Genomic DNA, 13,133 nt, shown 5'->3' with positions numbered 1-13,133 from the left:
TGTCTTCCTCGTCTCCACTGCTCGTCTTGTTACGTCTTTACAGCATCTTTGGAAGGGAACACAAAGCTGGGGTAGAATCGTTACATACGATCCGCGACCGAATGCCGTTTTTTAAATAACTTTAGCTCCGAAATGGTGCATTGGATTAGTGAAATATGTGAACTAGGGACAATACGTACTCACAAAATCCATAATATATTATTATTTTTTTTTAAATAGTTAGATAGCCTTATTTTTATCGCTTGTGTGAAAACCGTTTTCGATCCGTTATCGTATGTTAAGATTCGATAGCTGTACCATAATACGTCATTGGTATTGTTGTTGTAGCGATACAGACACTCACCGAAGTATAAGCTCGACCATCCCGGAAATTATTTAATACGACTACTTTAAACTTTCTAGGCCATCCCGCAAGTTCCACATGGAACTTGAGGTCGTCAGAGCCTCACTTGTTAAAAAAAACAAGATTCGCCACGGGAAGGTGAGGTTGATATACTATACCAAGGGCTGTGTTCTGTTAACACTATGAAAACCCTTTTATCTTAAGGAAGCAAATATTTCGAGAACTTAACGATTTTTCACCTGGAGGAATTTTCGCAGTCATGCAAGTTCGCAGAGTATTGATTTTTCTTCCGTGCTCCAAGATCTAAAGTTGTTGTTGTTGTAGCGATAAGGACACTCCCCAAAGGCCTTGGGGAGTGTTATCAATGTTGATAGTCTTTTGTTGGATGCACATCCGGTACATTCCGGTAACAAGCATCATAAAGGTATTTGCCCGACCATCTCTGGAACGATTTGGTATGACCACGTGAAACCTTCTAGGTCATACATCCCATCCGTCTACCCCTTAGATCCATCAGGAGTTCGGAGTCGCCAGAGCCTCGGCTGTTAATGAAACAGGACTCGCCAAGGGTAGGTGAGGCTGACAATTGGGGCGTAGAAGCTATATATTGCGCTGGCAACCCCTTGAGAGGGTTGCGCTACACAACCTCTTGAATCGATTTGGTATTTTACTCTTACGACAGGTATACCTACCGCGGGTATATTCTAAGCCCCCTAACCCGCTGGAGGGTTTCGTTTCTGAAATCTTCTATATACATTGGCAAAAGCTTAGCAAGGCAGCCGCCGCGCCAGTGAAATGCCTTGGAGATCTGTTAGTGTGTAAACTAAATGTGACCTTAGATTCTTAGAGATGACTTAACTCTCATTCTTAGCTTTAGCGTGCAAATATCAGTTTATACGTTAACACTCTCAAAGAAAGCGAATACTTCATCCATACACGCTGAATCAATATTGTTTCTCGGACATCAAGGTAATACACTTGCTCTATACCATGATTGTTGTGTCGTCACGGTCTATAGAGCTGAATCTTTCAACCTGGTAGGCGCGAGGGTAGCGGTATAATAACCAAAGGAGTCTAAGAGCGAGAAATCCAGTAATATGAATATAACAATTGAGCGTACTAGATACGTTTCAAAGGAAAAGGTATCAAGCTAACAACTGCGTTCATTTTAGTTCTCCTAATAATTCAGAAATATACTTTTAAAACTTTTAAATCATCAGTGTTCTTTAAGTCAGTAAACTGACCCACTAGCGATGCATTAAACCGTTATAAATTATTCAAAAACGCAATCACAATTCTGAACCACCTGTCACTCGTCCAAATTGAGAAAAGCGTTGCAAGTAACAAGGGTGCTAACTCGAACTCAAATACCACCCAACAAACCCACAACATACGACAGACAACACACAAATCAACGACGCGTTTAGTTTGAGGTTAGGGAACCAGACGGTATGTTGTTGCGCTACATACGTGGGTATGTGGGTTCTAGTCTTTTCTTTGATAATAATTTTTTTTGGGTTTTGTTTTTTCGTTAAATCCTAAAGTTGACTCACTCTTTAATGCTTCACCACATATTGAACTAATTGCAGATTCACAGTCGTTTATACGACTCCGCGTGGACGTCAGACACTGTGTGAAGACGAGCCACCTGACGATACATACAACGCAACAGTACGACAGATACGAGAAGCAAACACTTATAAGGAATTAGAAAAGTTGGTCGAACGTCAGTTGAGGTTGAGTGCAAAACGTAAAAGTAGTGCGTTCAATCATTGCGCGGAGAGCGCACGAAAGACAGCGGTTGAAGAGTTTCGTAGCGGTGAAATAGCAAAGTGGGCGTTAGAGGGTGAACGTGAAAAGTTTGAGAAGACGACTAAAGCGAAACGAATAACTAACACTGCTGACTTCAATGTATGTGAAAAGTGGTACGTTAGTAATGCTAAACATGATGATGAGAAAGATAATGATGACTATGATGCCGATGCCAATGCAAATGACAGCATACAAAAAGCGAAAACAAGCGTAGAGCGACGGACACGTAGCAAACAGCAAAAGGACAAACCAAAATTTAATGAGCTTGAGCTTAAGCCAAAACAAACGCCAACAAAAACGGGCAGACAACCCACACAACATTGCAGTTGCTTAGATTTCAACACGTCTGACTATAAAGTTAATCGACAGAGTGTTAAGCAGCACAATAAAAACCAATTTCAAAACAATAAGTTGAAGCAAAGCAAAACCGCCGCGCTGCAACAAAATTCTTTGGAACCCTTTTTACATTTAGCTTGTGAATACTACGAGCAGGGTTACCTGCGCAATATTAACTACCTCCAAGCGATTGGTGCACGTAATGAAGCGCGCCTAAATCAACGCAAACTCATAGCGCAAGTCAACCCACAAGCGGCAGCACAAGCGACGACGAGTAACAGTAGTAAAGACGAGTCCGTAACAGGCACAGCATCTGCGAATACTATTGCCACAAATACGCCCAGTCCAACGTCGAGAAGAGTTGGCGATTATTTTCGTTTGACACGCTTACTGCGATGCATTGGGCGCAAACGTAGCTTTAAAGTTGATAGCAACAACTGTAGTCGGCGCGCGCAATTTAAGGTGACCGCGACGCAAGAGAAAGACGAACGGTTGCGCGAAAATCCTTTAGCGATACGCGTAAATATCAAACCATACGCGCAGCAAGCAACTAAAGCGTCGCGCAACAAAAGCGACAGCCGACGAAGCCCCACAACACTCACGACCGCATCTCAACAACCGTTAGAGCTGTCAAACTTGACACAAGCGCCACATGTCAAGTGTTGTCACACGAATGCGTCTCATGCTCATAGCATGAATATTTATTTAAATGCCAATTTATCAACAACAATTAGTACAACAGCAATAACAAATATTGTAGGTCAGCAACAAGAAGCGTCGACAAATACGAATGAACCAGCAGCTACAACACGCGCTCATTTGCATGATTTAATTGATCATTTAACGCAATTAGAGATAAATGACATTGATGCGTCGTCATTACCGAAAATTACATTGACAGATTGTTCGTCTATTTATAACGGTGATTTAGCCGAAGTAGAAACAACAGCAACACAAACCAACGATAACGCATTTGCCTTTGAATTCGATACAAATTTTACAAGTAACAACAATTTTAGTGCTTTGCAATTGAAAAAGCAGGCACAACAACAACAAGAACAACAACAAAAGGCGAAAAATTCTTCGGCTCACTGCAACGGTTTCACATTTGGTGTTATGCATTCGAGTCTCGAAATACCCGACCAAGTTTACTATAACAGCGAGGCAAGACCACCATAAAAGGTGAGATAGCTTGAGTAGTGTAGAGTAGAGACTTTTAATGTATAAACTATCAGGGACAAGCAACTGATTTGATTCGGCCCCTCCTCCCTGGCAATTAAGGGGACATACCCCAAGTAATACACAGAATTTCAAATTCTCGCAGCAGAGGAAAGCTGACTCCACAGGGAGTTGCGGGTAATTCTAGTTCAACTTCGATCTTATAAAAACTCAGCCCCGACATACATAAACCTCACCTTTTCAACTGTAATATAAACTCAACCTAACTAACCAATGCCTGTCCAACCTGTTGATAGTGTCGGTGTCCTTAGACTAACGAAGGTGTTAATTCATGACAACTTGTGAGTAATCGCTCCTATTGGATGAGACAAAGCAAATAAAGATCTGAGAAGACTTTCGGTATATTTTGTTACCAAATATTCCAGTTCAAAAAGCAGCGACGCTCCATATCTCGCTTCCACCATATGGGGGATCTGAAGTGTCTGACGAGATGGAAGCAAACGCTCCTTACGTGATATAAAACTTTATGTCAATTTTTCAAACAAGGTGACGGTTGCGTAGAGAGTCAAAGTTGGAGCCCAAGATCTGTGTTGGTGCGATACGTAGCTTAGCTTGGGTTAAACCACGTGGAAGGAGAAGCTGCTGTCATTTCAATAGGCGGGTGTTACCGTCAGGAAAATTTAATACTTCCTGCGTGAGTTAGCTAAATTGGAATCGCCAACCAGTTGCATGCATCATGTGCACCCTCCAAACTTATTAAGAGGCTCGACCACTTTACTCTACCATGTACACAATCATCAATAGGAGTCCATATAATTATTTATAGAGTATCCGACTACTGAAGTAATTTATTCCTAACCCCAGCGGTTTAGGAGTTTAGAATATATCCGCGGTAGGTATGCCTGTCGTAAGAGGCACTCAAATATCAAATATATTCAAGGTGTTGCTAGCGCAACCCTTTCACCCAACCCAATTGTCAACCTCACCTATCCGTGGCGAATCCTGTTACATTAACAGCCGAGGCTCTGGCGACCTGGAACTCCTCATAGATGTAGGGGGTGGGAGGGCGGGATGGCCTAAATGGTCTCAAGTGGTCACAACAAGCCGTTCCCGATATGGTCGGACTTGGTATCGGAACGGACCGGATCTGCATCTGGCAAAGGACCATCAACATCGATAACAATCCTCAAGGCAATCGGGAAGTGTCCTTATCGCAACAACAACAGCAACTGAAATAATTAATGAACCACTCTAAAGCTCTGGGATGCTTAAATAAGATCTTACAAGGCCTGAAATTTCGAACTATATCCAAAAGTTTCTATAAATTTCGCATCTTCCTTCAGCAATGGTTTTCAACAAAACCGCTTCATAACACTTGCAGCCGCTGCCCTTTTCATTTCTTTCTACACCTTCATGTGCTGCTCCTACTGTGCTGCCTCCTCCTTTATCTTTCTCACCTCCTTTCTTGCCCCACCAATTCTTCCTCTATTGCTTTTTCACCATTCTTCTTCCCTTGCTACTTCTCTCCTTTTCTAATTTCTTTTGTTATTACCATTCACATCACGTTGAAGTTGTGAGAAAAGTGCCTTCCCCAAAATAGCTCTTTGATAGATCGGACGTTCCGTAAGAAATTTACCTGGGCATCTAATGTCGGGATGTGCATCAACGAAGATGTATAAAGTTTTGTTTACTTGACGATTTAACGTCCCGAATTGCACTAGGCTCATGCTAAGAGAGGTGAACCCGCAGGAGAAACCTTATACAAAATATCCAGGAATAATTCTAAAGAGTAAGTTGTCGAGGAAGCTCAACGTGGAGGAGTAAATAAAAAAGCCGTCGACAGTACTTAATATATGTACAATTGTGGAGTGTACGCATGGTCTATCGCACTCTCTCTCTCTCATTGGATATTTACAGCGTTTGTAAGGCCTGTTCTATACTATGGAGTCTTTTGTTTCGGTTGATGGTGCAAAACATAGCGTTAACATCTAACACCGAGATTCAATGCCTAGGGGCAGCTTCAGCGCCGATCATATGGCCATATTAGTCTAGCGTCATCAAATATTGGACCAGCAAATTACCTACTACCCTACTTACGCTTTGATAGGTATATTATAGCCACAATAAAGTTGGAAAGTTAGCGCAATGGCGCTCAAATAGGAAAAGAGCGATACACGTGCACACCGCACATAAGCCGTGACTAAAGCAGTAGCCACACTGGAGGAAAATAGCGTTAATTTTTTCATTAACCAAACAGCAATTGGGGCAAAAATCTCTCATAGGACAACATCTAAAAGTGTGTTGGAGTGTAAGCAATCCCAGGAAAGAATCGGGATAGCGAAAAATATACATCTTTATTGGTTCCCCGTGCATGTGGTATAAGATGGAAATGAAAAAGGAGATGAGCCAGCCTTCTTCGAAGCTTATAACGTAAACTTCTCAATCAGATTGGGCAAAATTGAAAGAAGGCGAGAGTTGCACGGAGCTGCAAAGTGTCAAAGATCAGCTCCTACAACCTTAGACTAACAAAGTTACTCTTTTCATTGAAGAGGGTACTGTGGGCTCATGTTGGGTGTACTGACTGGGCAGTTCTTTCTGGTGTTACATGCTTTTAAATTAGGCCATTTTTAGTAAAAGCAGATGTAGGATATACGGTTTGGTGGGCAAACCAACGGGTCATGTTTTGAGCTCAGCCCGTGCGATCGGCAGGCTAAAACTCCAGTTATTAGAAGTAGCACAGCTATCATATCTAGCAGCAGAAATTAGGTCCTAGAAAGCTTCTAGAGGACGGAGTTATTTTATAACATAAGTTTTAATAGGGGGTTTAAGTTTGTTCATCGAGCAAACTTCTAGTAACATTATGGACATATATAGTCTATGTAAGGTCCTCACGGACCGGCCAGTTCAACCTAACATAACTCATTGACATCACTTAATATTTTTGTTTCTTTTCCTCTTGCTATACCTATGCCTATTCCTTTTCCTATTCTTGTTCTTATTTATATTTCTATTACTATACCTAGTCCTAGTCCTTGTCCTATTTCTCCTCCTATTCCTATTTCTACTTCTTTTACTCTTCCTATTCCTATTCTTGTTTGTTATTCCTATTCTTACTCCTGTAAGAAGCGACTTCATGAACGTACTGTCAATATTCTGTAAAAGTCAAGTAAAGCCCTTGTAGGCTTACAAAGTGAGCGCACATTGATTTTATAAGATGTTCTTGTAAAGCTATTTCAAAATCTTGGACGTTTTGAAGGGCCCCTGCTCCGTCACAATCACTTGACAACATTTCCAACCTTCTAAAGATCGAAGTATGTATGCATATTGGAAAAATTTTCCGCCATCCCTTGTCCAAATTTGGTTTGAATCCAGTTTCGCTGTTGTGCCATCTTCAGTGTTATTTTTCATTCTGGCACAACGTCGGAGCCGCTACATCGTTCCAATATATTAGATCAGTTTCCATGCTGCCAAAAAATAAACAAAACAAAATGAACCTTCTCAAGATCTTTCAAAAATTCTACACTGACTGAGGCAAGGGCTTTGTCTGTATCGACTTCACAATACTTAATTGCGTGGCTCAGTCCCAAAAGGACGGAGGTCACTTTTGCTTAACGGCATAAATATTAATTTCTGATTAAATACATATGTATAACTTTGCTTTCTTTTATGCAAATTCTCAAGAGTACGTTTTTTCCCTTATTTTTCTTCAACAGCTTTGCCTATCTTCATTGCAACAACACTAAAGTGTCCTACCAATTTACGCCATACAGCGCGCAACATCAACTACAACAACACTCGAAAATCGAACTTAGCCATCAACACAAAAAAAGCAAGAAATAAATAATAAAACAAAGAATTATCGAACAATACCGATACCGTTAGTGGCCAGCAATAGATTAGCATTTCCACGCCTTGCGACAAATCAAGTGTACTTGACGCAAAGAGCATCCGATTTCAACGATAACAAAGTTTTTTTGTTATTTTAACTTTTCTTTGTTTTTTTTTTTCATTTTTGTTTTTTGTTTACGCATCGTCGTCGCTGCATAAACAATGGTTGCAATCGAACATCGTCAAAAGTCATCGACAGCAGCAACAGCAACAACTATTGAGATAGAGACGGAAGAATCGACAACAGCAACAATCAATATAGCCGACGTATTATCGCCAACCTCATCTGCATCATCAGTGTCGGCTGCTTCGAATACAACAACGACGACTACATCAAGCATACAGCAACAACAACAACAAGCGGAAAAGGAAACAAAACAAACACTTAAAGAGAAGAAGCAATTGGTTGAAGAGGCATTGAAAACAAATCAAAAATTGTTAATACAACAAAAACAATCAAGCAAATCTGATAGAATGTCATCCCAGTTGGAAACGCCACCACCCGCCGCCGAAATTGTTACATCGGAGCAAGCTAAACAAAGCAAAGCAGGCGTTGGTGGTGCCGTCTCGAAGAGCGCGGTCAGTCAACGTAATGTCGATTTGAAGATAACCAAAAAATCAAATATTGATGCAGCAACCAAAGAGCTTACAAAGAAAGTACTCAAGTTAGATTTGACGGGGAAGGAGCTGGAGGAGTTCTCAGTTAAATCACCAAAATCGCCAATAGGTAAGTAAAGGCATAGGATTTGGTGTATATATGCAGCTTTGGTTTGCAGCCCTTAATAATTTGGCTGTTAGGATTATCTGAGAAGCATGTACCAACCGAGCTGACTGAGAGCTCCCAAGGCTTCGTTGCTCAGAATTTGACAAACGCCTAGCTTCGTTAAGAGGTAGTTACAGCCATTCTCAGTAGAAATTGCAACTTGATATCCACCCTATCGCATCAAAATATAATAAAAAAAGAGAATACAAAAACCACTTCCGTTTTCAGTGTTTCCAAAACGTGTGCTTTTACGTCAGTCTGATCTAAATTCGCGCGCGGGAATTGTTTTCATAGCTTAGGTTAGGTCGGGTTATGTGGTGGCAGCCCTGGCAGGATAACGATACGTAAGCTAGTTAGAGGATCGATCTCTACTCTACATAGATCCTTCGGAGATCTTAGTGAGCCAAGACCGAAATACTTTCGCTTAGTTCGGGCAAAAGATGGACAGTGAAGTATGATGTGTCCCGATGATTCCACCTGTTGTTGTTAGCTTAAGGTTTCAATAGCCACCTGACTATCGGAATAGATGTTGAGCTCTCTAGCTGTAGTTGCACTGGATGGCATTCCATCCACCGCATCCTTAATTGCTGCAACCTCCGCTTGGAAGACACTGCAATTATCAAACAACTAGACTATGTGACTTACATCGAGCTCGTGACAGACCATCAACCTTCCCATCCAACTTCGACTCAACTGTAAACAAGTTAACCAGTCCACTAAAATAAAAAAAAAAGAATAAATGTAAGGCGCGATAGCCTCCGAAGAGATCTAAGACCGAGCTTCTCTTCCAATTTGCGTCGTGCTCCTCTTGATTTTCACTACAATGTTTTATGCTGACATGTTTTATGCCGACTCCGAACGGCATCTGCAAGGCAGATGAGTTTTCACTGAGATCTTTTCATGACAGAAATACACTCGGAGTGCTTGCCAAAAGCTGCCGAGAGGCGACCCCGCTTAAACAAATTTTCTAACTCTGCCCCCCCTCCTCCTCCTCCTCACTTTTTCTTAATCCTTTTATTCACTCCTCCCTCCGTCTTTTCGCTTTCACGAAAATAGAGATATCGTCTCAATCTATCTTTTCTCAGTCTCCTTCTCCTTCCGTCTTTTCTCTTCTCTAAAGTTTTTCCCATTCTTCTTCATCCCCTATTACCAGGCAAATCGAACAGGACGTATGTAAATAGTTATGTGGGTGTTATTAATTCATGTCTTTATTTCGGCTTCGCATGCACATTTATCAGTTTTGCCAGGTTAATGCAACTAAATCGATTATCACAACGAAAATTACTTTAAAGCTCTCGGCAACAACTTTCATTTGATATCCATATTACACACACATTCTAGGGGTATCCGGGTCCAGGTTTTGCCCATATCTTGAGACCCTAGTCACCCAGCGGTATAAAAATTACTCTGTACTAAAGCACTCATCAACATCTTCAATTTGATACCCATAATGTAAAAACACATCCTAGTGTTACCCTGATGCACATTTTGGCCTATATCTCGAGACCCTTCACAAATAGGTATGAAAACTACCCTGTACTATAGCAATCATCAACAGCTTTCATTTGATATCCATATTATATAAACACTTTCTAGGGGTACCCGGGTCCACGTTTTGACCTCAATCTCGAGACCCTAGTCACCAATAGGTATGAAAACTACCCTGTACTAAAGCACTCATCAACAGATTTCATTCGTTATCCATATTCTATAAACACATTCTAGGGGTACCCGCGTCCACGTTTTCGCTTATATCTCGAGACCTTAATTACACGCGGGTACGAAAAATACCCCGTATCAAAGTACTCATAAACAGCTTACATTCGATACCCATATTGTACAAACATATCCCAGGATTACCCAGGTCCACGTTTTGATCTCGAGACCCTATCCAGAACGGTATAAAATTAGCCTATGTCTGTCTCCTGGTTCTAAGCTGCCCAAATATGTTCATTCGTTACTTCCTCTTCAATCACTCTTTATCTATTAAAAAAAAGCGCATCAAAATCGGTTGCGTATTTTTAAAGGTTTAAGCATTCAAAGGGACATAGGGACAGAAAAAGCAACTTTGTTTTATACTATGTAGTGATGTACACATACCTATAAACCTACGCCCGAAGTTAAATAACGCAGCAAATGCTATATATGTACGTATGTATGTGTCGCATCATGCATCACGCGCGGACAGTTCACAGCGAACAAACACACATACGCATTTTTTGATAAAAATGTTACTTTCGTTTAAACAATTTGGCTGATATAAGAAAGGAATCAAGTATTTTTTTTTGATGCAGATCGAAGGTAAATATTTCAAAATTTTACTGAAAAGTAGAATTTTTTAAATTCATCCATCCGTTTATGAGTTATAGCTGTGTAAACAAAATTTTTATGATTTATTTAATAATTTGGGAAAAATTTAAACAACGTGACATCAGGACGGACAAGGCGACAGCTGTTTTCCCAAATTATTAAATAAATTATAAAATTAACAAATTGCTTCAAATAAATGTTTTCATACATTTAAAAAAAGCAATACGAGCAATCCCCGATTAAAAAATTTTATGATTTTTTTACTACATTTTGGCAATTTGCCACGCCCCTATAATATATACCTTCCAATTATATTAACTGTACCATCTCACGTAACTAAGCTTTCAAATGCAAAAAACCGTTTTAAAATCGGAGCATGATGTGTGAAGTTTTTAGCGACTTTATCTTATAAGACTAATAGATAGATTATTATAGATTCGTGTATTACAAATTTTTATGCTTTTCTTTTCTATTTTCAGCGCGCTTGCCACATCAAACATCGCTTACCTCCTCAGTTGATGTGGAGGATCGCAAAACATTACGTGAGGCCTTATACCAGGGTATATTTCATCGTCATCGAAGAACCATATTCGCTGTGGGAAGTTTCTTACGCATGTTACGCAGTCGCAATTCACAATACAATACCATACGCAGTTCGTCGGAGGGTGAAGAAGGTGTCGAAGAAGTGGCTAGATAAGATAATGCTTTGGAGCTGCAATCATCTACAGACAAACAACATATGTAAATGATAAACGGATATATAATTATATATAAGAAATGGGTATATGTATGCATATAAAGCAAAAACTATGAACTAAGGAATGAAGCGCATATACATATACATTAAGGCGGGTCGATTTAAAAATCGCGCATTGCTCTGTGAAAATCGTATTCTAGGGATCAAAATAAGAAACTTTGCCGAAGGAACCATACCTCTAAAACGAATTCTGAATTCTTGCCTCCCCACAAATCGACCCGGCTTAATATACATACACACATATATGCAGATAAACTTGTGTAAGTAGTATGTATATATATATATATGTACATACCTGAGATAAATAATAATACTAACAAACTTGTAGGAGGAGAGAAGATGAAGGTCTAAGTCTTTCTTCACTTCCTTGGACTTGGACGGTTTGTAATAGATCGTTTACTGTGTAATTTCATCCCATTGTACTTGAACTTTACACTTTCGTATGACTTCCGAAATAATAGAGTACCTACCCCTCTTTGGTCAGAATTTGTTCTAAAACCGATGCAAAGCTTTTTCAACGTCTATCAACGTATCTCATTGCTCTGAAGGGTAAGCGTTTACTCTTTTTCCTGTTAAACGGCTTATTTCGATTGAAACCCGCACAGTAACAAAGCTGCACTGAAGAGAGAAATAAGAGGAATGCTCTCTTTTCATTTATTTTTCACGATAGAGGCAAACAGTGTACAACACCTCTAAAGCGGGTCTTCTTGGCTTTGTGTAACCAAATTACGACAAAGTTTTCTATTCTGTTGAAGACTCCTTTATCTTCTTTACTTCTCCTTCCATTTATTTTGCTTAGGTTTAAACGAAAAAGCGACATTGTGTGGTTGACGAACATAGCTGGGAGAAATGGGTAGAGTTCCAGCGCACCAAATTAGCACCGGAGCTTAACCAGAGAAAAGCAAAAAAGTTTGTCAAGTTTTTTCTAAGAAATGTCGGTGATCTATTACGCCAACGACTGGCGACAGGTACTGACATACAAGTATGGAGTCTGTCTCTTTTCTATGAAGGAGAGTGAGTGATAATGAAATAGATGGAAGTGCAGGGAAAAGAACAATCAGAGGCAGATAAAGGAAAAGGAAATGGTCAAGAAAAAAACCAAGGAAAGGAAAAGAAAAGGAGAATGAGAAGCTGACGGAGAAGGAGAGAGATAGGTGGAGGGAGAGGAGGAGAGGGGAAGACGAAGTGCACGTGAAAGAAAGAAAAAAAGATAGAAAGTGAATGGAAAAAACAAAAATAATTGTAAATGAAAATGCAGAAGGCAGATAAAGGGAAAAGAGAGAGGAAGAGAAAAAGAAAGCAAGGTAAAGGAAAACGGTTCAAGCTTTTTTACAGCTTAATCAATAAGTCCCAAATGCCCCATTGATGATCGTGTATATACACACACACACATAAATGCATACATATGTACATTCATGCGTAAAAAGTGTATGTTATTGTTATGTCAAACTAAATAATATAAAAAAGCACAGCCATACATGCATAAATAAACACCTAAATATATAAAAATATTGTATACATACAAAAATATATATTTATTGAAAGTTGTAAAAGTATAGACAAAAAAATCGGAAAATCGATTAACGATAAATTATAAAGAAAAAAAAAATGGCGTAGGTCACACTTGACGCGCTAACTCGCTAGACGATTATTGGCATTTATTTTTGTGTACTTTTTCATATAAAAAAAATTATGAAATTTCAATTCAGAAAAAAGCGTGAGCACGAAGTGGAATACGTCTAGAA

At 39.7% G+C, this 13,133-nt stretch overlaps 1 protein-coding gene across 16 annotated transcripts in view; it reads left to right on the top strand.

Annotated features, from left to right (window-relative positions):
• The window catches only part of LOC137249632 (probable protein phosphatase DDB_G0282105), a 237,613-nt gene extending 224,697 nt beyond the window's left edge, over nt 1-12,916 (top strand). For all 16 annotated transcript variants that reach the window (XM_067781322.1, XM_067781323.1, XM_067781321.1 and 13 more), the window contains 2 exons: nt 7,384-8,285; nt 11,111-12,916. In XM_067781322.1, coding sequence (XP_067637423.1) covers nt 7,721-8,285; nt 11,111-11,328 — 783 coding nt within the window. In that variant the 5' untranslated portion in view covers nt 7,384-7,720 and the 3' untranslated portion in view covers nt 11,329-12,916. The remainder of the gene's footprint in view (nt 1-7,383; nt 8,286-11,110) is intronic.
• The last annotated feature ends 217 nt before the right edge of the window (nt 12,917-13,133 follow it).

This window comes from Eurosta solidaginis, chromosome 4 (assembly GCF_040869045.1).
Source record: "Eurosta solidaginis isolate ZX-2024a chromosome 4, ASM4086904v1, whole genome shotgun sequence".
Taxonomy (NCBI): Eukaryota; Metazoa; Arthropoda; class Insecta; order Diptera; family Tephritidae; genus Eurosta; species Eurosta solidaginis.
This window is presented reverse-complemented; position numbering and strand designations above follow the sequence as displayed.